Raw genomic sequence first — 27,798 nt, 5'->3', positions numbered from 1 at the left:
AGCATCTCTGGTCATTTTCACCTCTGCACCATCCCTTGTCCATTTCAGCTCTGCAGCATCTCTTGATTTTTCCCCCTTCTCTTCCTGACACAATCTCCCCCCTGGTGCAGGCCCTAATCACTTCACACATAGATTATTGCAACAGCTTCTGGCAGCTCTGCCTGCCTCAGGTTTCTCCCACTCTAGTCCAGCTTCCATTTAGCCACTAAAGTGGTTTTCCTAAAGCACGTGTCTGACTGTGTCACCCTCCTTCCCAATAAACTCTGGCATCTCCCTATCACCTCTAGGAACAAATACAAAATCCTCTATTTGGCATTCAAAACCCTTTATACCCTATCCCCTTCCCAACCTTTCCAGTCTTCCTATATCTTACGCCCCCACTTGGTATATATACCAATATGCTATTTATATATTAGAAACATGGCTGCTAAATACTGTTCACAGCACTTCACCTGGGGCCAACTATTAAAAATCAGAAGATAGACATATTGGAGGACAAAGTGGTTATGGTTTTTGCTTATGTCAAGACCCTCAACATCATCCTGGGAGGAAGAATAAGTGAAGGTGCAGATTATCAAATTATATAACAAACCTTATAAAACATTTAGTCCAACTACTCTTATTTTACAGATCAGAAAACCAAGGCCAGGAGAGGTCAAGCTGCTTGCCTAGCAGGGTCACCTATATTACAAAGGGCAGAGCAGAGTATCTAAACCAGATGTCCTGCCTCCTAATTATAGATAATGAAAAAGGGGAGAAACAGTCAAACTTCAGGCAGGAAATAAAACTATATGAAAACCAAATTCCTAAACCTCATAAATTAGAAGAAAAAAAAGTTCAGATTAAAAATAGTGGCTTTAAGGAGGGAAGTCACATAAAAAAAAGACTTCTAAGCTATTTTTAACAATAATTATTGGCATGTATAAAGTACTTTACATAATATTATATGATCCTGACAACAATACCTTGTGAGGTATTATTATCCTTTGATCCCTATTATTTTTGCTATTCTCTTTGCTATCTATCGATTTTTACAGTAGAACTTAATTTCTATATGGAGGCACTTGTTTATGTAGATTTTCATCTTTTTTTAGGAGCCTTGGTTTAAGGATGGAAACAACTTGGGGGGCCAATGACACAAATATTTATAAATGAGAAAGACAGGTGCCCAGGGTAATGCAGCTAGTGGAGATCAGAGATGGAATCTGAACCCAAGTCTTTGCTGGCTCATTATCTACTAGGCCCTGACCTTCTGAGAAGAAAATTAGTGAGAAAAAAGGCTTGGGACCTATTAAAGATGCCTTCTTAAACATTCAGTAAAGGAGTAGGAAAAAAGCACATGTAGACATGGGATAAATCCTTCCCAAACTAATTCTATATTTAAATTTGTGAGTAAGCATGATTTTATTGTGATCCAGGGTTCAGAAAGAAGCGAGACCTGTGGAAAAGCAATGGTGGGTTGGGGCAGAGCACTGGCCCTTGAGTCAGGAGGACCTGGGTTCGGATCCACTTAACACAAAAAATAGCTGTGTGACCTTGGGCAAGTCACTTAACCTCAATTGCCCTCCAAAAAGCAAAAAAAAAGAAAATAAAAGAAATGGTGGGAAAAGATCATCAAGAAGGAGAATATGGCCATTTCAGGGAATGGGTTGTAGCTCTCACTACCCCTCCCTTAGGTCACAAGGATTGCAGTCCAGGGCCCTGGTCATCCTTCTGGGTGGGTACCAATAGTCTTTTCCTGGATGCGCTGAGATGCCCACAGGTAACTGTCAGATTTAGATACTAGAGGTAGGCAAGCAGCAAAACCTCTATGATTTTCAACAGACATAAATGCATGGGGAAAGGAGAGAAAGGATTCCTCCCAGGCCCACTTTGGGCACATTCTCTAGAACATGGAGGAGAGAGAAGCAGAGCAGAATAACCCCAAACAATTGTCCTCCACCGCAAACATTTGCGTTACAAACTCGTTTCCCTTCTGAAACCAATTCTCCTCAAAAAAGAAGAAAAGCCAAGCAAGCAAATGCATCCATTTAGCCATCAACAAAATTCTACTTTAAAGATAAACTTAAGGGGCAAAGTCACTCTTTGTTACTAAAATGTCAGTGAGAAATTCTGGGGGTGCATTGTTGCTGTTTGGAAGGATAGCCACCATTTATCCCCCTGGATACTCCAAGAAACTTTGTGATTAGACATACTTACTTGGTTTTATCCAAATGATGGGCATCAAATCAAAGAGAACTTTAGGATGCTGTTCGGTGAGCAATCCTCTGTAGAGAGAAATAAAGAGAAAAGATATGAGAAACAAATTGAAAAATGAAATTTTTTAAAATGCAACAAGCCTTTGGGTATTTTACTGGAATTTTTATATGGAAAAACAGGTAACTAAGAAGTATATTGGGTTTTGTTGTAGGTTGTTTTCTTTTAAAAAAAAAAAAAGGAGAAAGGGATGAGGGAAATCTACCCAACAGCAAGCAGTTATTAACTGTAGCTATGTTGCCAGGCATTGTACCACTAGTTGCAGGAGAGAGGAAGGGAGGAAGGAATAAAAAGAGAGACAATAAAAAAAGAGAAAGAGAAGGCTGGAGGAAGGGAGAAAAAGAAGGAGAGGAAAAGAGAGGGAGGGAGGGAGAATAAGAGAGAGTGAGAGAAAATCCCTGCCCTCAAGAAGCTGACATTCTCTTCTATCAGGGACGATAATTTGTACATATTAAAAAATATACAGCAGAAATTTATGCAATACTACATATATATACTATATATAAATGTTCATAATAAAGATATGCAATATAAAATACATATGCTATAAATACAAGATAATCAGAGGGGGAGGTACTAATAGCAGGGTTCCAGAAGGGTGCAGGGCTAGTAGCAGAGGTATAGAGAAAACAGAGAAGATCTAAAACAATGTGCTACACTAGGCTTTCAGGCCTAATTCTATTCTAGTTTTCCAGTTTCCTCAGTGGCTAATGCCTCCCCTTTCAGACCCATTTCCATCTATTCTCTCCATGTACATCTTGTATGTGCCTCATTGTTGACATGCGGTCTCCCCATTAGAATGTGAGAACCTGGAGGGCAGGGCCCTGTCTTTTTGCCTTTCTTTGTACCTCTGGTACTCAGCACAGTACCCGGCACACAGTAGGCACTTAATAAATGCTCGTTGACTTGGTCCAACCCATACCAGAAAGGATTCTCTACAGTTGCGGCCATCCAGACTCAACATGAATTCCTTTGGTGAGATAGGACTTCCCTGCCTCCCCTCAGCATCCCTCAAGGGCAGAGACCACAGCGTTATATTACCCCCATACTGAGTGCAATGCTAGGTATTAAATGAGTGGCTGGGAATGATGTCACTGTGTTCTAATTTATCTAGAACTGAAACTAGCCTCCTGCTGTTCCAGCGTGCTCCGTCGAGGTACAAGCCGTGGATGTAGACACCATCTGTGGGTGGTTCACTGACTGAGTCTTTAGACATCACCTGAAAGGACAAGGGCAGTTAGGAGGGCTAACACAACTGTTACCTCTCTGCAGTCAGTGCTGGCCCTATCTGAAGATTTAAGTGCCCAAGGTTTTAAAATCTTCTGACAAGATGAAGCATGTGGCTTTCCTGCACTAAGGCCCCCATGCTCTGATCAACTTTCCTTGACTTCAGTCTTTCCAAGATTTCTACTGTATGGGAATTCTAATGGTATTCCAACTCAAAGTTGGCACCTAATGAATGAGTGAGTGAGTGAATGAATGAATGAATGAATGAATGAATGAATGAATTCTGGCCTTACTGAAACAGAGTCAACTTTGAAAATGAGATAATTCAATGACAAAGATGTGATAGGGCCTTTATTTAAACATCCAAATTAATTTATTTGGTTTTTATTTTGCAATATTACAAAAACTGGAATTTTCAGTGCTTAGCCTCACATAAGAAAATTATCTGTAGTCAGAATTTTACAAGAAAGGCTGGGACTTACTCTTCTGCACACAGGCATCAAAATAAGAGCAAAGCATTTCCAAGATAAAAAAAAAAGTGTTATCCATGTGTGGGAGCTCCAACAATTAGAATTTTATAGGTTTTGTAGCCCTCTTTTGAAAGCTTAGACGTTCCAACTGCCTTAGAATTTTCCAGGCAGAGCAGTAACTAGCTGAGTCTCTGCTGGAAGCAAATTCTGCCCTAGGGAGAAGAGTAAATACTGAGAACAGTCCTACTGTGTGTAGCCTGATCCCTAGAAACTCCCAGCCCTGAACCCTGCCAGGCTTGGGGAAAAGGTCAGCCCTGGCAGAGGACACTACAACCAGGGGACTTTGGGGGGGTGGGGCAACCACGGAGCAGTCACATCCATATTTCTGAGGGCCTCCAGGTGAGATAGGGAGACAGTAAGAAGGCATCCCCATGTTTTACAGCTCTGCTCTCAGCTGGTTTGAAGTCAGTCCTGAGGCTGCCTAATAAGATAAACCACCTCATAAGAATCATTTGGCACACATGACAAGTAAATGCTGGAAATCACCATTTATAGGGTTCAGAAATGAAAGGGACTTTAGAGGCCAACCCCCTCATTTTACAGATACAGAAAATGAAGCACAGAGGGGCTGTGACTTGTCAAATCCAGTTATATATTTGTGAAGCATTAAGCACAGTGCCTGATACATGGTAGGTACTATATAAAAGTCAGTTATTATTATCTATTATTGTCCAAGGTGATAGCATCTGAGGCAGGATTTGAATTTGGGTCTCCCTCACTCCCCCTCTACATATTCTCTATCCCCTAGAAATGTCAAGTCAAATTGTATCTATCCATCACTTATGTTTCTAGTGATGACTACACAACCATGAAAAGTCAAGTCCAGGGGCAAGTAGGTGGCACAGTGAATAGAGCACCAGTGCTGGAGTCAGGAGGACCTGAATTCAAATCTTACCTCAGACACTTAACACTTACCAGCCGTGTGACCTTGGGCAAGTTACTTAACCCCAACTGCCCTGCCTTCCCCCTTCCAAAAAAGAAAAAAAGAAAGAAAGAAAGAAAAGAAAAGCCAAGGCCAGGGACAGTCTTGGTATTCTGACCTGCCACTCACACCACATAAAAATCTCAAGCTGAATACTCACAATAATCTTTCATAAAAAATGACCAGATTCAATAACATTTCTGTCACAAGGATGAGGTATATACTATATATTTTCCTTAAGTTTTAGGGAGCACAAGGAATAAGTAAAAAGTTGAAGGCTAGTTCTGAAGGCCTCCCAAGACAAAATCCTATTTCCATGAATGTAATATACTAATGAGATCAAAGAATGATTGACTGTACCTGAAATTCATACCCCAGCAAATCAATCGGGATAGTGTACTTTCGAGCAAAATTCTGCATGGCTCCAGTTAAAAAGGCCTGGGTGAAAAAGAAACCTGAGAGCCAAAACACATTGGGTTTTCCTTGTTCAAACCAGATCTATGAAGGAAAAACAACAAAATTACTTCCTTTTTACAACTTATACGAGCTTCATCTGATACCATCTTAATGACTTATATGCAGATTTTTTTACCAGACTTATGATTTCATTGATATTGGGAACTTCCCAGTAAGAAAACCCCCTCTAACAATGTGGATCTATACCTATCCTGCACCTTCAAAGTCTTACAGAATTGTCTGGGGGACAGGGAAATAAACATCTGTGATTTTTACCTAATAGACATCTTGGGTATAGGGGTCACCGACGGACACACCACATGCAATGTTAGGAGGTAAAGGAAGCTCCCCCAAATACTGATGAACTCCCCCACACCCCATAGAGGATTTATAGGAAGACAAGGGCAAGTGCTGCACTGGGTGGGTTATAATCTTCATCCCTGGAGGAAGGACACATCCAGTCTTGGCACATGTGCTTAAGAAATATGTTCTGACTGTCTGATGGACATCAGGGGGATCCAACAAAATCTCAAAGAAGACTTAATTAGGAAAATCAATTAGCTGGAAAAAGTACAATGCATTCTAAAGACAAACATGAGCAAGTTTTGTACTGTTCAATGTACCATGATCTCCTTTGGGGGTGGGAGCAAATGAGAGCCAATCGTGGTCAAGTGTGTTTAAAGCTGTCCCCACCCACTCTTGAGAGCCAAGCTCTGTCTCCCTGTTCCCCACAAAGATACCCTTGGCTTTACAATGTTTTATGTAAGCACTGATGACATGTAATCATCTATCATATTTATACCTTATATTATTATAATTATACATTGTTAGATAATGCATAATTATATTACATATTGACATATTACCTATAGTTATATGTAATATATAATTAACATAATAGTTACATATATAGTATATTATTTATACAATTAATAAAATATTTTATGTCATCAATTACTATTAATTTTACATAATTGCTGGATGATTCCTATGTCTCATCTTTCCAAGTGGATAGTAAACTATGGACAGTTCATAAGCTACCAACCAAAAAAAAAGGAAATGAAAGAGACAAGGTCATCTCAAAGTGAAGCTTATATCATTGACTGAAGCAAAGAGAAAGTTTAAGAAACCAATGTAGCAATGAAGAAAAGCCCATTATCAAGGACAGGGGCAGGAAAGGGAGGTGGGGGTGATGACACAAGGGCTGCTCTGGTACTTACCCTGTAATAGCAAAAGAACCAAGGCCGGGAAGGAGTCCATGTGCTGGGACTGCCAGGGAGGAGTCACAGAAAGACAAGGGCAAGAAATCAAGCAGGAAGAGAAGGCATAGAGGGCTGTGCATGGCCTGACAGAGAGAATGCCCCAGGACAACATGGATCCACAGGAGTTTCTAAGTGAGTGTATTTGTAACGTGAAGATTCAAAGGCCTGAAGAAGATCTTGAGGTAAATAAAGGCAAATATGTGGGACAAACAGAGACATCGCATGCAATGTCTCATTGCAGGATCAACTCTTGGGTAAAGTTCTGGGGCAGGAGAGACAACATCTACCCAAGGGAGGTGCAAAGAAGATGAACACAGAAATACCGAGCCTTGAATGTGCCACAGGAAGAGTTTATTGAGACAACCAGGATAAAGGGAAGTATAATATTCATGCTACTGCTCTACAGTTACAAAGAGCTCCCAGGAGCCTTCTAAATTTTTTTTCTTTTTGGAGGGGGGAAGGCAGGGCAATGTGGGGTTAAGTGACTTGCCCGAGGTCACACGGCTAGTAAGTGTTAAGTGTCTGAGGCCAGATTTGAACTCAGGTCCTCCTGACTCCAGGGCCAGTGTTCTATTCACTGCACCACCTAGCCGCCCCTTTAAAAAAAAATTTTCCCCCCAGGATCCTTCTAAATGAAATTATGAGAAGGGGCGGCCAGGTGGCTCAGCGAGTAAGAACACGGGCTCCAGTGTTGGGATGACCTGGAGATCGAATCCTGGGCTCAGACACTCAGCACCCACCCAGAAATAACTGGCCGTGTAACCTTGAGCAAGTTACTTAACCCCGATTGCTTAAAAAAAAAAAAAAGAAATTATGAGAGAGGAAGAAAATTTAATAAAGATTAATTTATCACATATTGTGTACAAGTCACTGTACTAAGAGTTGGGATGAAAACAAAAGCTCTCTAGCTGGGCAGAATCCACCACACGATCAGGAGGTGGAGTCTGAAGAGCAAGAGGCTGATGAAGGAGGAAAGAAGAGATGGAACAGGAGAAGAGAGGAACAAAGACTCAAGAACAGTGAGTGTCTGGAGGGCTTGGGGGCCATAAACTACAAAAAATCCCAAAAGGTCCAAAAAAGTGGACAAATGAAATTCGGTTGAACATGAAAAAAATCTGAAGATCTAGAGAAATGCCCTGCTCCAAATACCGGGCTGAGACGTCGGCCAGAGTCCCAGGCTGGGCAAGCTGGTGGGGCAGTCTGCACCCCTGCAATGTACAGCCCCATCCCCGAGATCACAGCTTCAAATGCACCCTCGAAAACTGGATAAAAACCAAAGGATTGGATTCCATGATTCTCTCTGTGTCTCTCTTTCTCCCTCTCTCTTTCCCTCCCTCCATCTCTTTTGCCCCCAACCCCTCACCCAGGATGGGGCTTGCTGGTCCTGAAAGAAGAAAAAGGAGAGAAAAACCTACAGCTCTCTCCAACCATGTTGATGAGCCTAGCATGAGCCTTCTTCTCCTCCTGCCCCAGGAGCCCCGACGTGTAGCACAGCTTCTGGGCTGGGATTTCAGGTCCAGGACAAAGTAATTGGTCCAGGCTTCTCTCAGAATGGCAGGCTCCTCCATTAAGAGCCATTAGGGACCTCTGAGCTCGGCTCGGCCAACCTCAGAGACCAGTCTCATAGGGCAGAGGAAGCAGCAATGCCAGGTTTTAAACCTGGTCCTTCCTGGAGGGGCAGCGAAATGTGACTACAGAGGGGAGGCCACTGCCACTCTTGGGATCTTCCTGTGCCTACTTCACACTTTAACCATTCCAGAAATTCTAAAAGCTGCACAGCACGTGGCCCAGGCAATGCCAATCAGCCTTGGGCCTTGGAGTGCCTGGGTTCCACCACCCTGAAGACATTAAGAACCTTGGCAGGCTCTGAATGGCAGATTTTTACGCTGTGAGTTGGTGAATGTGAGCTTAAACTCCATAACTCCCAAAAGAACAGTCCAATCCGCTGGGTTTCTTTACCTGTAAACAGTTCAGCCTGCAGAGAAAGTCGGTTATGTAGCTTCCCAGGGGCTTGAGGCTGGGGTAGGAGCGCTTAGCCCACGACTCCGGCACCTTCCCCACCAGCAGGTTGCTGGACAGAGCCTCAAGCTCAGAGTCCATAACCACCAGCCCCCTGATGGCCTTCTCCAGGTTGCTCAAAGTACGGCGGATGGTTCTGCTCAGGCTGGAAGTTGAAAAGCCCAGTTAGCGATACATGCCTTTGGAATGGTGGTGACATGAACATGGCTTCCTAGTGAATGACAGAAGATGCACAGCCTTCCATCTCCAGCCACCACTCACGGCTGTCTCTCACTTACATAAAGGGCCACTTGACAATACTCTTTAAATAAGGGATATTTCAGGGGCAGCAAGGTGGCATAATGAATGGAGCACTGGCTCCAGAGTCAGGAGAACCTGAATTCAAGACACTAGTACTAGCTGTGTGACCCTGGGCAAGTCACTTAACTCCAACTGCCTCCCAAATAAATTCCTTTCTACTGGTGAGGAAACTGAGGCCCCAAGATGTTACACACCCAAGGTCATGTAGACAGGGAACATTAAAGTGGGGATGCAAATCCTAGTACACCCACTGTCCATCACACAGATTATCAGTCTGTCTGTCCATCCACCAACATCTTCAGCACCACTTAAGAAAAGAGCTGCTCTCAGGTCTCCCACATTAGACACAGCATGTCCCCAGGGCAATTCCTCCAACTCTGCAGCCCCAGGAGGATTTCAATTAGATGAGGTACAGAAAGCACCATGCAAACCTGGAAGCGGTATATAACTGGCATGAATGGCAGCATCACTGGTATTCTCTCTCTCCTCTCCTCCTCTGGGTTCTGATAGAAATCCTTTGAGGACAAGTCACTACTTTGCCATTAACCTTTTATAGTTGATATGGGTCCCATTGTGCACAAATGGATGAAACAGATACTTTTTCTTTTTGCCTTTGTTGGGGGGGGGAGGGGCAATTGGGGTTAAGTGACTTGCCCAAGGTCACATGGTTAGTAAGTGTTAAGTGTCTGAGGCTGGATTTGAACTCAGGTCCTCCTGACTCCAGGGCCAGTGCTCTATTCACTGAGCCACCTAGCCACCCCCAACAGCTACTTTTTCCATCACTGAATAGGAGTGTTGGGATGTCAGCCCACATTCTGTGGACTCACTGAAGTGAGTACCTCGGTACAATTCCAATGGCAGAAAAGAAAACAGGGCTAATGTACACCTTGTCCTCTGACCACATCATTAGGTTTTCTTCCATTATATTTTGGAAGCTTTTTGTTTCATGGAGTTTGAAGATGAGAACATCGATCAAAACTGCCCTTAATTTCTTGTGAATCAGTATCACAGCCAAGAAGGTATGGGCTTCTGTGGTCATGATGCTCCAAGGCCAATACAGAACATTGGCTGAATTCTCAAGGCTGTTGAGGTGAGCTCAGGGGATTGGGGGGAGGGGGGATGCAAGCATTTATCATTGGAGTCAATAAAGGAGGGCAAGCTCAGTGCTTGGTGGATGCATTCATTACATAACCAACCTCGGTAAGCCTCACCTCCTTAAGGGTAACTTTAATATGCAAAACAATTGTTCATCTGCACTAGTGCAGGGAGTCTCTGCTGGGGGAAGAACCCGACCCAGTGAAATAACAGCTCAATTTTTTTTGTTATTTTTTTTTAAGGTAAGTGTTTAAAATTTAGAATCAAAACAAAACAAAAAAAAGCTGGAATCAATAAGAATATAACTGTTGCTTACTTGTTAAATCTCTCCATTTCCTGCACCAAGACTGTATTCATGCTTTCTTCATATTTTACAGGAAACTTCCATAAGGCTGCTTCAATGTCAAAGTCTAGGGGGAGCTAGGATGATGAATTGTTAAATAAGTTCCTCCTTGAGCCAAACCGAGGTGCTTCCTAGGTGATTAATCACAGCCCTAGAACTGAATGGGGATATTACTGGGTGGAACTCGTTCCCATTTGCAAAATGGCCTCTGGGAGGCCATCTTACCCAACCTCCTCATTTTAGAGAGGGGGAAACTGAGTCTCATAGAATTTGAGGGACTGGCCCAAGATCGCCCTGGAAACAAAGGTCAGAGGCAGGCTTCAAATTCGAGTGCTCTAGAGGGCTCTAGAACCCAAGATCTTTCCATAGTACCCCAACACCTTTAAGAGGTAGATAAACATGTCTTTTATAAACAGATGCTTATCCCTCAGTAAATTAAAAGTTTCACAGAGCAGGCAATTAGGTGGCTAAGTGAATATAATGTCGAACTTGGAGTCAGGAAGAACCCAAGCTCAAATCCAACCCAACACCTACTGTTTGACCCTGGGCAAGTCTTTTAACCTTTATCTGCCTCTGTTTCCTCACCTGTAAAGTGGGGATAATAACAGCACCAACGTCCCAGGGCTGTTGTAAGGATCAAATGAGATCATATTTGTAAAGTGCACATTTAGAGTTAGGATTAATATTACCTACCACAGAGGTCATCTAGCCCAACCCCCTCCTTTGACAGAGGAGGAAACTGAGGCCCAGGGAGGTTAAGAGTTTTGGCCAGGGTCAAAGGCAGCTGTAGGATTTGAATCCAGAGCCTCTGACTCCTCACAGTGTCACAGGCTTCAAAGGACCAGGAGAGCTCCAATTTAGAGGAAAGAATCCTCCTGTCAAATGGGTCCTTTTTTGTAATAATAATAATCATCGTACCAGCTAGCTTTTGTGGGGTGCTTCACAAACACCTCATTTTACCCTCGCCAGGACCCTAGAAGGAGTATTGCAATCAGCCCCATTTTGTAGATGAGGAAGCTGAAGCAGACAGAGGTCACTCACTCAGGGCCACACAGATCTTTTTATAAGCTATTTGGAATTAAAAATTCAATCTGACGAGCATTTCTAAAATACCCACTATGTGCAAGGCCCTGGGGCTACAAAAACAAAAAGGAAAAAGAAAGACACTACTACGGGAGCTGCACAAAGATAAATAAATGTAATGTGCACGTACAAAATAACACAAGGTTAGCGGCTGGGAAGTCTAGAAAGGTCTGTCATTGGATCTGCTCAGAAAAAAAAAGGACCAGAGCAATTTGGGAAACGATCCTAAAAATCACTAGAAAAGGGAGCTCTTCAGAGCCTCTTGTAAATAAATATCATAAAAAGAGGGAGGAGAGCTGAGAGGTTAGCCATCCTCGAAGCTTGGATATAACTCAAGAGAAAGAGCCCAGCCACGCTCCAGGGGCACAAGGGAGACGTGACCATGGCCAGCAGCCAAAACAATCCATAAAAAGCTATTTCCTTGAGAGAAGTACACTAAAGAGAAGGCGGCCTTTTCACCGAGTGATGGAAAGACCAAAGGAGCAGCCAGAACGCCAGGATGCAGTTCCTCATTCTAACTATGTGACCCACAGCGAATTACTGAACTTCTCCTATTCAGTTTCCTCATTTGGAAAATAAAAACATAGGGCTCGTAATACTTGTCCAGCAGAGCCCACAGGGCTGTTAGGAAGATGGTGCTTTGTAAACCTTAACATGGACTAGTGAGGGACTGTCTGTGCTCCCTTCCTTCGAGAGATCTTTTTAAACTGTGAAACAAACGGAAACAAACCCCTGACTTTCACTGGGTCATCTGTAATCAATTCAAATATAATAATGAAAATAATAGCAATGTTGCTGCTGCTGATAACAGCATCTGGCAACTACAGACAGTTATCACGTCAGTCCCTGACCCACCCTATGAGGTTGAGACGTCATTATCATTATTCCCATTCCATAGATTAGGAAGCTGAGGCTCAGGAAAGCACATGGAACATGGCCAAGTCAGAGGATCTGGATTCCAGTCCAAGCTACAGCTCTACACGGCGTATATCCGAAACCCCTCTCTGGGCCTCCGCCGCCTTCTCTGTCTGGGCAGGTCTCCTCGCCTGCCTGTCCTGTCCCGCTCTGCACCCCTCAGGTCCAGGGGCAGAAATCCAGGTCTGCTCTGCTCACAGAAGGGCACGACACAGTCGTCCCAGGAAGGACAAGGTGCGCCAAGGAAAGCCCTTACATACCTTTCTGAGGATATCATGGGTGATTTCAAGCAAAGTGGCGTCAGCGCTAGCCGATGACCCAGACTGGGTGGTGCCCCCTTGGGTTAAGAGCAAACATTCAAAAAGGGTCTTGGTTTGGTAGAGGTCTTTGGAGATGTCCACATTTTCATGCAGCCCAAATATCTCAGGTTGTTGAGAGAATGGAAGTTTCTGTAAGAAAATGCCAGATCATTCACATGATACAGGGCCCACAGAGCAGCAGTCTCAAATATCACTGGAAAGACAGCTTTTCCAATTATCCCTGATTGGAACAAAAGGAAGGAATAATAATACTAGCATTCATAGGGAGCTTTACAACCCTGGCAGGTAGTGGCTATCATTGTCCCCATTTTATAGATGAGAGAACTGAGGCAAACAGAGGTTGACTTGCCCAGAGTCACACAGTTAGTGACTGTCTGAGATCACATTTAAACTCAAGACTTCCCATATCAAAATACAGTCCTCGATTCCATGTGCCAGCTACAGTGCAAAGCGTTTGGGACACATGGGATTACACCAGGCACCCAAACCCTTTAATCAGCCCAAGGAGTTACCTTAATAAATTCAATGTAATCATCGTAGGTACCCCGAGGCGGGGCATAGTAGTTTCCACTGGGAGAAAACATATAATGCGGGTTCTCAATGATCTCTGGGTTGTAATAATCGGCCAGGATGGTGAGCAGGAGGCGCCTGTCCCAGTCGTCGGTCACTCGTCCTCCATAGTTACACTCACCAGTCAGGTAAGAGATGGCTTCAAAGGGAACCGCCTCATACTCATTTACAAATAACTGAAATCAAGGAAAACGAGTGAATTGTTAAAGCGTCTCTGCCTTATCTGAACTTCAACGCTGTTTTCGGTCTTGCTTGCCTAGACTTATTTGCTCTGAGGGAGGGTCTCTGTTTTGAAGAAAAGGGAGAATTCATGAGCAATGAAAGAGATGAAAGAAGAATGCATTAATAAAACCCTTAGAAACACACAGATGACAGAAATTCAGAAGGAAATACGGACAAGCCAAACAGCCTTGTTACTACCAGGTTGAATTTAGATTTTTGTTCAGTCATTTTCAGGTGTGTTCAGCTCTTCGTGATCACATCTGGGGTCTTCTTGGCAAAGATACTAGAGCGGTTTGCCATTTTTCTACACCTCATTTTACAGATGAGGAAACTGAGGCAAACAGAGTTAAGTGACTTGCCCAGGGTCATACAGTTAGTAAGTGTTTGAGGCCAGATTTAATCACAGGAAGAGGCCAAGGCCTCGAAGAGCATCTTGGGCACCCACTCTGATTGACAAACAACGTGCCAGTGTCCAACAGAGAGATGAAGTGACAGACCCAGGTCCCACCACGAGCAGAGCCAAGAGGGATCAGGGGGCATCACTTCAGGCCAGTTCTGGCCCATTTTCAGGCGCTCTATTTCTCATGTGGTGGAGGGATTTCTGCCAGGCATCAGGGGCACAGTTTCTCCCTGTTTTATAAAGGGTCCCTGCCATTGTCCCCCAGTGTTTATTGTAAGCACCTACTTTCTCCCTGAGCCCTTTGAAAACTTGGCTTAGGACTTGGAAGGTGCTGAGGTGCTTTCAACAGCCCCATGCTTCTCCCTGAAGCTAAGGACTGTCTTTTCAACCCCAAGGTTCTTCCACTGGGAGCGGCTAGGTGGCACAGTGAATAGTGCACCGGCCCTGGAGTCAGGAGGACCTGATTTCAAATGTGATCTCAGACACTTAGCACTTACTTTGGGTAAGTCACTTAACCCCAATTGCCCTGCCTTCCCCCCCTCCAAAAAAAAAAAAGATTCTTCCACTGATACTGTAGAATTGGGAATCAGACATTCTGACACCCCTAGAAGAGGTCGAGTTGAGGGTCACTCAAAGATCAATGGAGAAGCATAAGGTGAATATGAACAGACTCCGTGCATATTGCCATTCAAGGATTTGGAGTCTAAGGTCCTGTGTTCAAATCCTGCCCCTTGGACTTGCCACCGTGACTTCCTTCTCTTGACCTTGCTAACGGGTAAAATGAGGGGGGTTAAACTCAGTAGCTCCTGAGGTCCCTTTTAGTCCTAAGTCTGTGATTCAAAGATCTCACGAGAAAAACTCCTCAGGGAGAGGGGCATAAATGCCATCATCAGGGGCCTCCCTGCCCTTCCCCATAAGTGATCCCATGTCGGGTCCGGCTCCCTACTGGAGAAATAAGCAAGCCTGGGCTCTGGCTCAGTCTGTTTCTTGAGGACCAAATTTTGACCTGAATACAGCTACTGAAATATGCCAGAAATAACAGAAAGTGTCTTACCTGCAGCTGCCGGATGCTGATGCGCAAATCAGACTCGTTAAACCCGTAGGGGATGTTCCACCCGAGAGGGCCAAACTTCTTCCTCTCTTGGACAAGGGCATGAAAAAAACAAACTCCAAAAAGCAGCTTCTCCCACGCCTGGGGGGCAAGACAAAGCAGACCCCAACCCTGAGACGCCGACGGCCCCTCCTTGCCTGCATCCCTCTTATTGCCGCCATGTTATAATTCTGTGACCGTTCTGCCCTGCAGGACTTTCTCCACTAACATCTAACCATCCCAACAGGGAAGAGATGACAGAGCTCATCTTTTCAGAACCCAGGACAAGCCACTTTATCTGCCACTATTAATGTAATGAAACACGATACAGAGGAGAGGGAGGCTGAGACAGAGTCAGGAGACTTGGGGTCTGGGCCCCATGACCCCGGGCAGGTCACACCACATTTCTAAGACTGTGAGTTGCCAAGCAGGTGCAGACCCACACTGGGAAAGGGCTTTTATACCAATGAAATCCCATCCAATGGACTGTGGACTCCTTGAGGGGCCCCTCAGGTCTTCTGCCTTCTTGTATCTCAGCACAGTGCCTGGCACAGAGGGGCCACTTCATGTTGACCGACCCATGGATAACCCTTCTTTAGTCCTGGTCAGTAAGTGGGCCCCACTCCTCTGAGAGGAGCCAAAAGCAGATTAAAACACCAGAAAACCTTCCCTCAGCCAGAATGTTGCTTAATACAGAACATGTTTTATTTTGCTCATTGTGTGTACCCAGAAAAGGAGGGGGTTGGTCATATGGCAAAAATAAAGTCCACATCTTAGGCTGATGTCCATGGAATATCAAAAGACCCAAAGGGCAGACTCCAACCTGTTAGGGAGCTCCCATATGGAGATTTTGTGATAAAATGTGAACCAGAATTGTACAGGGTGAATAGTGGCAATCTGCCTGTCTCCAACAATGAGACCATTGAGTCTTACAAGAAAACAAAGGAAAAGTGTTCTAGAGCAGTGATGGCAAATTCAGGTAGTAATGGGGCTACATGAGGATCCCTATGGTCACATACTGACTTAGAAACCTCATGCTAATACTATCTATATTCCTTTGTGTTTCTATTTATTTTGTTCAATATCTCACAATAGCATGTTAATGTGGTCAGAGCCTGGGGAGTTTGTGGGCTCATGTTTGACACCTCTGCTCCTGAGAACACACTCAAAAACTACTCTCTGAAGTTTGAGAGTTAGTGGGAAACCTGGTTGGACAGGTAGAAGTCAGATTATGAAGACTGATTTGATGATCTCTGATATGGCAGAAAATAGGGAGTCATCATATGTTCTATAGGACAGAAATGACATGAATAAACTGGGACTTTAATGAAGATGAATTTGGTCAAACAGATTCCAAATTCCCAAGCTAGAAAGACTCAAGAGGAGGCAAGTTCCCCCTTCCTGGAGGTCTTCAGGAGGCAGATGGGTGGCCACTGAGAGGCTGTGTTCTAATGGGGATTCCTTTTCTGGACAGGTTAGACTGGATGGACCCCAGGGTTCCCTCCCAACTCTCAGCCTCTGTGATTCCGTAGAATCTGGCTCATAGACTAGCCATAATTCAGGCATGATAGACAGATGTGGATACCACTGACAAACGGGAAAGTCATGAGGATGAACTGGTTTGGAGGAATGAGGAAGACAACACATACAGAAGGTTTCAGCTGCAAGTTAGAGGGAAAGGTGAGCTGAGACTAGAGATGGGGGTGGTCCTCACCAAAGGCCTGAGCGCTGAAGCCAGAAGAGTGAGCTTTTCAAATAGAGAATGAAGGGAAAGAAGGACGGAAGAGTAATAGTTGAGCCTTGGCGAGTACCTCGAGTTAAGATGGCAGAGGGAGAAAAGAAGTCCTTAATGGAAACAGAAGAGTCAGAAGAGAAGGAGGAGCACAGCATCTTAATGAGTGCTCAAATTCGTACATGCACCCACACACACACACAATTTAAATAGCACCTTGTAGTAAAAAATGCCTTCAAAGACACAAGATTTGCCATTCTGTCCACTTCAGACTTGAGAGTGCCTTAGAAAATTTTACGCTTTCAAGTGAGAAAGTACTCAGAACTTAAAATATGTTTTTGGCAAAAATAAAAAGTTTGACTCGGTAAAATGTAGCCTGTGCACAGGACGGCCCCTGCAGACCTCGGTCCAATCCAGCAGATGGGGAAGGGGGAAATCATACTCCCATTACCCAGATTTTTAAAGGTCATAGCAAAGAATGAACTGAAAAAGCAAAGCTGTGAACACTTCCCCCAAGAAAAAAACATTCACCTGTTCCTTGCCAGGACATCCTCTGAAAAACTGTTGATCAGAAATAGGGTCGGTGAGGTATGACTGAAGGAGATTCAGCCGGAGACCTGTGGGGGGCTCGTTTGTCATTTTAACTCCATTCTGTAGAATTGTTACTGGAAACTAAAGGGGGAAAAAGATGGAGAATGACAGAAAGTCACCAACTTCAAAATCCTATAAACAGGTATAGCAGTCGCCAGAAAACAGGAATGAAAGAGAGGACAAGATAAGATGAATCCCTGCAGGCCCACTCTAAATGGGCAGTATAACAAGTCCTGACAGAAAGGGGCCAATGTCTGCCCAACGTTGGTGTACCTTCTCAGACGGATAGCTTGTGAGCCAAAGCCGAAAGGCCGGCTGGCAGGTCTCAACGCTAAAGTCTTCGCATATTTTTTCAAGCATCGGCATCCACGACACAGCAAGATGGCAGTTCTGTAGGCAAACCCACGTTCCTCCCTCCATGCTCTCTTTGATCATCTTTGCCGCGATTGGCCCTTGTCCCTGTCCTAGGGAGATGGCTTGAAACTTATTTCCAGACATATTTTTATCATTTGCAAATTTCAGAAGGCCTAAGAGGAGCAAAGGAAAAATTGTATTATAAAAAAATTTTTAAGGAAGTTGACACACCTGGCTCAAAGCCCACCTGTGACTTGTATTACCTCTAAGTTATAAACAGCTGGGATCTACCAGAGGAAAGAAGTCCCACATGGTCAAAATCACAGGTCGTTGATGGACTGGCATATTCTAAAGCTTATAAAATTACAAAAAACCCACCAAATTCAAAAGTCCCTTAGGGTCTGCATGTTTGAACATTCAAAACCATAATCGCCATTTTCCACAAATACCCAAATGACTGAACAAAGTCCCACAATAACTATTAGTATTTTATAGTACTCTTTTCTTGTAGCAAAAGTAGGACTTTAGGCCAGATCTACCATTCTCTAAGGTCAGTTCTCTATCCACCAGGCCATGATGCCTCTTCTTACAGAACTTTAATCAATCAATCAACAAGCATTCGTTATCATATGTGGGCCAGGCATGTGCCAAGTGTAGTGATACAAAGACAAGAGTTAGACAACCCCTGTCCTCAAGGAGCTTACATTCTGATGGGGCAGACAACATATACATAGAAGCTGTAAGTACATTCAAAATATATATGTATTTGTGCATATAAATATGTGTGTGGCTGTTTTTGTGTGTGCAGAACAGCCATGGGGCAAGAGTGAGTGGAAGGTTCACTTTACAAGACTTCACTTGGTCTTCACAACAACCTTGTGAGCTCCGTATCAGAGGTGTAATCATCCCTGTTTTACAGATGGGGAAACTGAGACTTAGAAGTGACCCACTCATAACCATGTGACTAACACGCATCAGAGGAGGAATCCAAAGCTCAGCTTTCTCCTGACAGCAAGTCCAGAGTTCTCTCTACATTTCTCACACTGGAAGGTAAGATCCTGTTAAAATGTAAACTCTTTGAAGGCAGGGATGGTCTTGCATGCTTGTATCTGTATAGTGCCTGGCACACAGTAAACGCCCAATTAATCTTTTTCCATGCATTTTTCCATTCATTCAATTTAGTCCCATACCAATCCAAATTCACCAAAAGGGGTGCTGGTCCCTGTTCCATTTGTAAGGTTCTTTTTTAATTTTTTGCTTTTTGGAGGGCAGTTGGGGTTAAGTGACTTGCCCAAGGTCACACGGCTAGTTTTTGTGAATTTGTCAGGTTCTTAAGAGTCCCCACCCTCCACGCACTTACTAGCCATGGGATCTGCTCCTGGAGACAGCACAAAGATGAGGGGGATGGTACAATTTGAGTCTAAATAACTTTTTGCCAAATCAAAAGGCGGAGGTTCAACAAACTTCTTTCCCAGTTTATCAGTTACATAATTTGTTATGGCCGGGCTAATCTGTTTAAAATAGAAAATGAAAAGTTAGCGGTTAAGTGGGTTTTGACTTTGTATAGTTCTGAATGAAGCATTTTGCTTAATATTTAAAGCAAAGGTTTGATGTAAAGCAAAGTATGCCAGCTCATTGATGGAGATGTAAATGGCCTGCACCTGTGAAAAGACAGGCACGGAAAGGTAAAGGAGAAAGGCCTCACATGGAACGTCAACACTGCCCAGCCTAGAAAGGACAGGAGGCCTTGAATACTTGAATCTGATGAAGAAGCTGAGGATGTGCCTCCAGGGATAAACCGGCATGACCCTTTGTCCCTGAGCTCCTCAGATACTTCAGATTTCCAGAGGGGCACAGTCGGTGAAATAACAGAACTGAAGCTAAGCCCCTAGACAACATGAGGAAAGAAGGGACTTTCGAGCAAGGAAGAATCCGGTGCATCTAAAAGAGAAGCAAACATTTTCTCAACTCCCACCTGGACGCGAGAAACCATCTCGAAGCTGAGAGATTCCGGTCGTAGTGGGAAGGGCTCGGTAACACTAGGCTGGTTAGTGGCTGTCCTTCGTTCTCCAAGAGGCCCAAAATGACATCACCATGCTAGAGTCAAGTTTCAATGCATCCCACTGCGGCTGATCAGACCGACGGGAGCTCGGGATGCTCTACCACAGGTCAGGCACAAATAGTCTGTGTGAACATTTGGGGTGGATTCTCCAAATCTGCCCATCCTACATTTGCTCTGAGCTGTTTCAGTTCTGCTTTGCTCAGAGAACACAGCACCTTCCCTGATGTGGGCCGCCATGCGGGGTGGGCCTGTGCCAGTGTCTCCCCGTCACACAATCAATTCCAAAGTTCTTGAGAGAGACCTTGAGAGTGTCCCTGTATCCCTTCTTCTGAGCACTGTGTGAACACTCGCCCTGTGTGAGTTCTCCATAAAACAGTCTTTTTGGCAAGCGGACATTTTGCATTCTAACCAAACAACTAAAAATCACAATGTGGGACACAGCCTCTAGGTGGAAGCAAAGGTGCAGCTAAGCAGATACGGGCAGGGCATCTTTGCTCAGCAAGCAGAGCAGCGGCACTTAGTGTTAACAAGATCCGAGTCTGTGAACACAATGTAATAAAATAAACAATAAGAAGTGCTGACTGACTCACTGACTGACTGACTGACTGACTGACTGACTGACTGACTGACTGACTGACTGACTGACTTCAGATGAAGAATACGCCCAGACCAGCCAAGGTGGAAAAAAAGTCTACAAAAGCCCCATAAGAATCCTCTGGAGGTAGGACACCCGGCAGGACCTGCGGCTCCAGACTACAGGGATGCCTTGGCCATGAGTGTTCCCTCTCTGTGCTCTCTCCCTACTGTTATGCTTGAGGCTCATGCCTGCTCTTCTCTTCCGGGCCCTGGCCAAGGCTGTCGGAGACTGTACTTCTCATGTTTGGGGAAACACGGCATAATTACTCTTGACATGCTGTTTGAGCAAGTGTCTTTGTTACAGAAGTAATTTGGTCTAATGGCCTATTGAGGGGAAGCCCTCTGGTGGGACTTCATGAGCTGCCCCCAAGAATCGCACAATAGCCTTCTAGGGACCCAAATTGTTCAGTGAGTGAAGTCCAAGGGAATGTTACATCAGCAACAAAAAAAACTGATTGAATGGCTACTACATGTAAAACACCAGGGATGCAACCACGGTATGACGGATATCCCCTGCCCTGGATGTCAGGATAGTGATGGGGCAGGCCGCCAGTGCTGGAGGCCTCCCAGAGTCTTTTCTACCTGATTTCACACACTCTGCGCTTACTAATCTATTCATCAAACTCAGCATCCTCTCTCCTGCCATGGAGCATTCATCCCAGTAGGTTTCAATGTCAAGAATGGGCTCAGTTCTCTTCTGAGACATTCCAAATCCTCATGCTGATCTTACTGTAGCTCATACAAGACCCTCCATCTCCTGTCACCATATTGTTACACTGGCATGTCCTCACTTCTCATTTCTGCTTCTTCAAAGCAGAAGATTTCCCTTAAGACTCAGCTCAAACACCATCTTCTGCATGAAGCTATTCCTGTACCACCACCACCCGTCTCCAGACCCAGACACACGTGCTCACACACCCCTGATAAGACCTACCCCTCTAAAATGCACCTACTGTGTGTGTATATTCACACTTTACAAGCTTGTATCTGTTGTCTAATAGAACGCAAACTCTTTGAAAGCAGAGACTCTTTGCTTCCATCTTTGTATCTCTAGAACCCAGCATTTGACACACAGTAGGTATTTAATGACCGCTTGTTGGTTTACTGATCTTCCATCAAGGATCAGTTCAAATTTTATGTTCTTCGAGCAGCTTTCCCATTTGTCAATGACTTCTCCTTCCTCGAACTGCCTTACTCACTTATTCATGAACATGTTCCACTCTCCTCCAGTAGAGAGGGGAGGGGAGGTGTTTAGGAGATTGAGCGCTTGCCTGCAAGCCTGCCTCTGATGCCTTCCAGCAGGGTGACCAAGAACAGGTCAGTCACCTCTGTCCTTGCCTTTAATAGCTGTCCCCCAGGGTGCTTGTGAGAAAGGTGGGCACTCTCTGAACAGGAGTCATTATCTAGGTTTCTTCGTACTGTTGGAGGGTTTCTAAGTTCCTGCCACAAGATGATGGATGGGCCACTAGGAGAGCTATCAATCCTGACTTTCTTGCCATAATCAAGACCAAAGCAAAAAGGGCCTTCTGCAGACAGGCAAGGATAGCTAAGAGGCAAACAGAGGAGTGAGCGAAGCTGCTTCACCAAAAGGGAATCTCTTGGACCATGCTTTGCAGACCTCACAGACTTGATGGGACAGGAAACGAGGTGCCATTTCTGAGCCGTGCCAGTGAGAACGGCTAACACTGGCAGGATGGTGAGGCTTCTGTGGAGCACTTTACAAACATCACCTCACTTGACCCTCACAACAATTCTGAGGGGTAGGTGCTATGACAAACCCCATCTGACAGAGGAGGATTGGAGGCAGACAGTTCAGTGACTTGCCTCAGTCAGGTCAAAAAGCTATCAAGGGTCTGAGGTCAGGTTTGAACACAGGCCTTCCTGACTCCAGCTCTAGTGTCCTCTGTGCTGCATCATTGAGCAGCCTCAAGGCAGTGACTTGGTGTTTTCTCTTAAAAAATCTAGAAAGAATCCATCCACATAAAGTGATTCCTTCATTCAACAAATATGCATTAGCCCTACTGTGTGCTCAGTACTGTGCTAGATGCTGGAGGAGATACTGAGCTTTAATAAGACCTGGATCCCAGCCCCCATGGAGATGACCATCCAGGAGAGGCCGGAGGCATAAACAGATAATTATAGAATTATATAAAAACAGTAGATTTTTAAAAGAAAGTTACAGATGAGGACTGTATCTCCTATCTGAATGAGGAGCATGAGACATGGAGATGGTTTTGATGATGCTGAACTCTCTTGCCTACCTATTGAGTTTACTTCATTTCTCTACACTGTGGCTAGCAGGCTTGCAAATATGGAAGCTGGGCCAATCCTTTTTGCCTGGGAGATTTCCCAGGCTTCATGGCAGGGAAGGAAGCCCAAGCTTTCCAGGTTCCTAGTTAATCCCAGAACCTCATAACAAGGTGAGGGTGAGAAAGCAACTCTGAGGAAGACGGAAAGACTGGACCAAGAAACAAAGTCTCTGTTACCTTATCAGGCCTTAAGCAACGAAGCAAAATGATCTTTTGCAGCTCATTCAGATCTGTATCCAGTGGTTTGGGGAAAGGAACAGTATGTGGTTCTTTACTATCATAGATTTCACGCCACTCTTTAATATTTTTCTTGATATGTTCCCTAAAAGACAAACATTTTCATAGCAATTATTTCCCTTTTATTTGAAATAAGTGAATGCAATACAACAAAAATTTGTGAAGTATCTACTCTGTGTATGGCACCATATTGAGTGCTGGGCATGCAAAGACAAAAATGGAACACTTCCTGCCTTCCAAGAACTTACACTCTACTAAGTAAAAGTGAAACAAGATTTGGTTTTGAGAGAGGGGAATCATGGGCTCCTACAGGATTATTCTTGAATAGTCACTAACCCCTGGCCTCTTTTATCTGGTTACTCAGTGCTCTGCTCTGTGACATCTTGGCAACTCAGTTACCTGAGGTCTTTGAAGGCCGGGAATTCACTGGCTCGGCACAACTCTTCCCAGCTCTTTTCTTGTAACCAAGAAGGATCAGGGTTTCCCTCAGGGCTCTTCAGGCCAATTCCACCAGTCAAAAGAAACATGAATTCTTCATATTTGATCTCTTTCTTGGCTCTGTATTTCAAAAGCAAACACCAATAGAGGGAGATACTGGAAAGGTACTGAGAACAGCGTAAAAGTATTCTAACAACTTTCAGGGTTAGTCAAATATACAGTGAAAAGGAGGGCAGGCTGCAGGGTTCCCAAAGGAGAAAATGCAGAATACTTGGGTGAAGAAGTGCTTGGGTTGAGATTCTATTTTTCTCACTAAGGTTTTGTTCATTAAGCTAAGGGGGGGAGGTAAGGGGTTTGGGGTGGGGGGAATGCCACTCACAAAAGCAGGTTAGAACACAGCAAAAAGGAGAAAAGCAGCTTGTCCTTCTCAAACAGGGACCGACACACATTACAATATAAGTTATACGTGAAGTGATCATTTAAGTAACGCAGGCGCTTTTCCAAAATCTTGGATCGGTTGCTAAAATGATGAAATTAGAGCAAAAGAAGAAAAAAATCTAAATTAAAAAACATTTTAATCATTGAATTTTCAGTGTCACAAACACACAATATGATTATTGCACTGAAAAGTGAAATACGATTTCCATTTTTTCAACCACTTTTCAAATATGCCTGATTTAATCCTTCTACCCAATTGCAAGACTGAAATAAATGAACAAGCACGCATTGAATGGAAGGCACCATGAGGAAATGCAAAGAATAAAGAGACAGTCTGGATGGGGAGATAGACATGTACACATGAAATAACTTACAACAAGGAAATCTAGGCACCAACAAAAGATAAGAAAGAAAGCAAAAAAGGAAAAGAAGGGAAGGGGTAGAGGGAGAGAGAAAGAGGGGGGAGAGAGAGAGGGAGAGAGAGAGGGAAAGAGAGGGGGAGAGAGAGGAGGACAGAGAGGGAGAGGGAAAGAGAGAGAGGGGGAGACAGAGAGAGGGAGAGAGAGAGGGAGGGGGGGAGGGAGAGAGAAAGAAAGAAAGAATTTTCAGCTAGAGTAAAACCTAAGGAAACCTCCGAGTGGAATATGAGTTGTATCTCAAAGGATGGGAGGATTTGGATCCATGGAGAGAAAGGGAAAGATGTTACAAGACAAGAACAAGGTGCCAGTTAGAGATGTGGGGCCTGGGGCATAGGTAGCAGTTTCTAGATCTTCAAGCCAAGTGTGGAAGTCCTCTGCATAAAGACTATCACTGAAGCCTTGGGTGGTAGCACCAGTTGAGTTGCTGGCCATGGTGCTGATATAACTGGATTCCACTTATGGGAGTGCAGAGGGGACCCGCACCATCTGGGGCTGCCCGGGACAAAGAAGCAGAAACCGCAGGGAGCTGCCCACAAGAACCAGGTGAATTCTATGCCTTGCTGGGTGTCCCACGGTTTCTCACCTCTCCACTGCCCCCAGCACTCCACCTGCTGAGAATTCCTTCGGCATGCATAACTAAAAGGAAGCTCATTATAATCATACCTCTGCAGGACCTATCCTGTTAAGGAATCCAGGCCCCTGACGGGACTGTCCTTTTTCAATGGCAGGTATCCTCTCCTGGCCAGGCACAGTGGCCACAAATACAGGGTTCAGGTGGGTATGTATGGATTTGAAAAGGCCTGAATGTCTGAATGGACTGCAAGCTTGCTATGAATAAACAGTATGATAAAGAAGCCAAGAAAGCAAACATGATCTCTGGCTTCATTAAGAGAGGCCAAGTATCCAGGAAGGAATAAGGAAGTTATAGTTGTGCTGAACTCTTCCCCTCTCAGGTGGCACTGGGGGTACGATGTTCAATTGTGGGCATCGCAGTTTAAGAAAAAAAACGATGAAAATAGCCAGGATATTGAAAAATTGTAGAATCATAGATTGAGAAGCCATTGAATCCAAGGCCCTCATTTTATAGATGAGGAAACTGAGGAAAATAGAGGTTAAGTGACTTTGCCAAGGTCACATAGCTAGTAAGTGTCTGAGGCAGAATTCGAACTCAGGTCTTCCTGACTACAGGACCAGCCACCTCTAGGACCTGGCAATCATGTCATATGAAGATGGGTTGAGATCACCAAGAGTATTTGCCCTGGAAAAGAGATGTCTTCAAGGGTTGAGAATGGTTCTGCTTGTCCCCAAAGGCAGAATTAGGAGTGATGGGAGAAGGTGCAAAGGATCAGATTTACACATGATGTCATGAAAATTGTTTCTAATAAGAGCCATCTCCAAATGGAAAGACTGCCTTGGAAGGTAGTTGTTATGGGAATGGGAATATAAGATCTTCTCTTCCCCTAAGCCCTTTGATAGGCTTAAGTGACTATGAGAACCTTCTTTGATTTGAAAATATACTCTGCCCCCTAATAGGCTGAATATGGTCACCTGCAGCCTGTGGCAGGAGGCTTGTTTTTTCAGGAATGCCCACACCTGGTTGCTTCATAATTGGGCAGTGGGACAAGAGGGTTGTGACATTCTCTGAGCCAGGAGAAGGCTATATATATATATATATATATATATACACACACACCATGTTTCCCCGATAATAAGACACTGTCTTATTATTTTTTTTGGACAGGAAAACACCAGAGGGCTTATTTTCAGGGGAGGGCTTATTTTAATGAACATTGACAGCAATTTTAATAAACAGGTAAATGTGAACAAAAAAAATGTACCTTTATTCAATAAGCAAATCACTGGGGAAGAACAGGATGACGCGCTCACTGCTGCAGCTCTGATTGGATGCAGCTCAGAGCGCGGCGTGTGTTTCACCCGGGGGGGGGGGGACGGTGCATACAGAGGGTACCATAATGTAGCGTGTAGCGCAGGGGATCACCTTCACTACAGTAGCAATCTCAATAGGGCTTATTTTTGGGGAAGGGCTTATTTTAGAGGAATCTTACACAGTAAAGGGAGGGCTTATTTTCGGGATAGGTCTTATTATCGGGGAAACACGGTATATATCCTGATGTGAGGGGGCTCACTTTGAGAAGAGTTATGTGATATGACCAGATGAGACTCTGGGCAGCCATTGAGCCCCCTGGCTTTGAAAACCCAGATGTTGATGCTTCCCTCTCTGGTAACTGACTTTGGTATGGATGTAATGGTCAGACAGTTGGAAGCCTGTCTGCTGATGTTTCTCTGTCTGTATTTTTTGTCTGCTTGTAACCTCTGTATTTTCTGAAGTTTGGGGTGCTGACTTTTTCCCCCTGAACTAGGTAAAATTAAAACAAGACTGTTAACCCATTTTGAGTTACTTTCCTTTAGAAAAACAGATCTAAGAACCTGTGTTGGCAGCCACCCTGGGTATGCTAGGGTGCTTGCTGCTACAGTAATGAGCTCCCTGTCACTGGAAGGCTACAAGCAGAGACTAGATGAGTCTTTGTTGGTGGTGTTACAAAGAGAATTCTCTTGTGGGTGCCAGTTGTATTAGACTGGAGGTCTGTGAACTTGGATGGGAAAAATTACATCTTCATTTTTGTGAACCTCTAACAGAAATTTAGCATTTCTTCCATTATGAATGTAGGCAAGAGACATTGTTTTGAGAAGGGGTTCACATACTCCACTAGACAAACAAAGGGGTCCATGACAAGTTTAAAAACTCCTGCATAAGAAGGCTCCTGGGGTCCTCTCCAATTCTGTGGGCCTGGCAAAGCAGGTTTACATGTTGGGGCTCCACTGGTCTGTATGGATCATGTATGTGGGGAGGATCTAGATAAAAGAAAACCTCATGGTAGCCCAGCTAACTGGGCCTCTGGAAGGATTAATGACCTGGAGTAGAAGCTGGCTCCGAAGCCAACAGCTGCCATAATGAGAGCAGATGAAGTCTATAAGGAACATAGTACAGAGAGAAGATCAGGAGGCCTTGGGAAGTGGCCACATTGGGAGATCAGAACAGAGAGAGAAGATATAAAGGAACATTCAGCAGGAAGGAGAAACTTAACAGTCTGCTTAAGTACCCTCAAACAGGAAACATGGGAAATTCCACCCAGAAAGGATAAGTGGAGGGGAAAATAAAGCTTACCTATCATGAATTGAGTTGATGTACAGGTTAACGAACCAGGTGAGGGAGTACTGGTACATGGGGTCGATGTTAGCCAGGTCCGCGATGCTGAAGAATAACACTGAGGAATGCTTAGCAATGGGCCGATAGCCTTCTCTTGACTCTGCTATTTTGATTTCTGTTTTTTCTGCAATCTATGGAAGTGAGAGAAAGCAAGAATGGAAGAGGGCTTATATCCAATTTCTGGAACAATCTTTTCAAGTAACATAACTTTTTAAAGAGGCATATCCCAACATAACGACAACAAAACCAGAATCAATATAAAGATTGTGTGTGTCTGTGTGTGTGTGGAGAGAGAGACAGAGAGAGAGAGAGACAGAAAGAGAGAGAGGGAAAGAGAAACAGA

At 44.3% G+C, this 27,798-nt stretch overlaps 1 protein-coding gene across 3 annotated transcripts in view; it reads right to left on the bottom strand.

The window, feature by feature from the left end:
- Positions 1–27,798, bottom strand: part of DNAH12 (dynein axonemal heavy chain 12) — a 159,501-nt gene that overhangs the window by 7,685 nt on the left and 124,018 nt on the right. The window contains exons 58-72 of one of the 3 annotated variants that reach the window (XM_069084269.1): positions 27,414–27,586; positions 23,749–23,889; positions 23,331–23,489; positions 22,872–23,016; positions 19,048–19,198; positions 17,607–17,860; positions 17,274–17,414; positions 14,975–15,112; positions 13,241–13,474; positions 12,669–12,857; positions 10,384–10,487; positions 8,613–8,817; positions 5,296–5,433; positions 3,384–3,475; positions 2,200–2,267 (exon numbers count right to left, since the gene is read on the bottom strand). In XM_069084269.1, the coding sequence (XP_068940370.1) occupies positions 2,200–2,267; positions 3,384–3,475; positions 5,296–5,433; positions 8,613–8,817; positions 10,384–10,487; positions 12,669–12,857; positions 13,241–13,474; positions 14,975–15,112; positions 17,274–17,414; positions 17,607–17,860; positions 19,048–19,198; positions 22,872–23,016; positions 23,331–23,489; positions 23,749–23,889; positions 27,414–27,586 (2,332 nt within the window). Of the gene's footprint in view, positions 1–2,199; positions 2,268–3,383; positions 3,476–5,295; positions 5,434–8,612; positions 8,818–10,383; positions 10,488–12,668; positions 12,858–13,240; positions 13,475–14,974; positions 15,113–17,273; positions 17,415–17,606; positions 17,861–19,047; positions 19,199–19,538; positions 20,289–22,871; positions 23,017–23,330; positions 23,490–23,748; positions 23,890–27,413; positions 27,587–27,798 lie in introns of those variants that run through there. The other 2 variants (XM_069084270.1, XM_069084271.1) reach the window with 2 other exon arrangements.

The sequence above is a fragment of the Petaurus breviceps genome, unplaced genomic scaffold (assembly GCF_028583685.1).
Source record: "Petaurus breviceps papuanus isolate PSGF00001 unplaced genomic scaffold, PetGlider_PUasm1.0 174, whole genome shotgun sequence".
NCBI lineage: Eukaryota > Metazoa > Chordata > Mammalia > Diprotodontia > Petauridae > Petaurus > Petaurus breviceps.
This window is presented reverse-complemented; position numbering and strand designations above follow the sequence as displayed.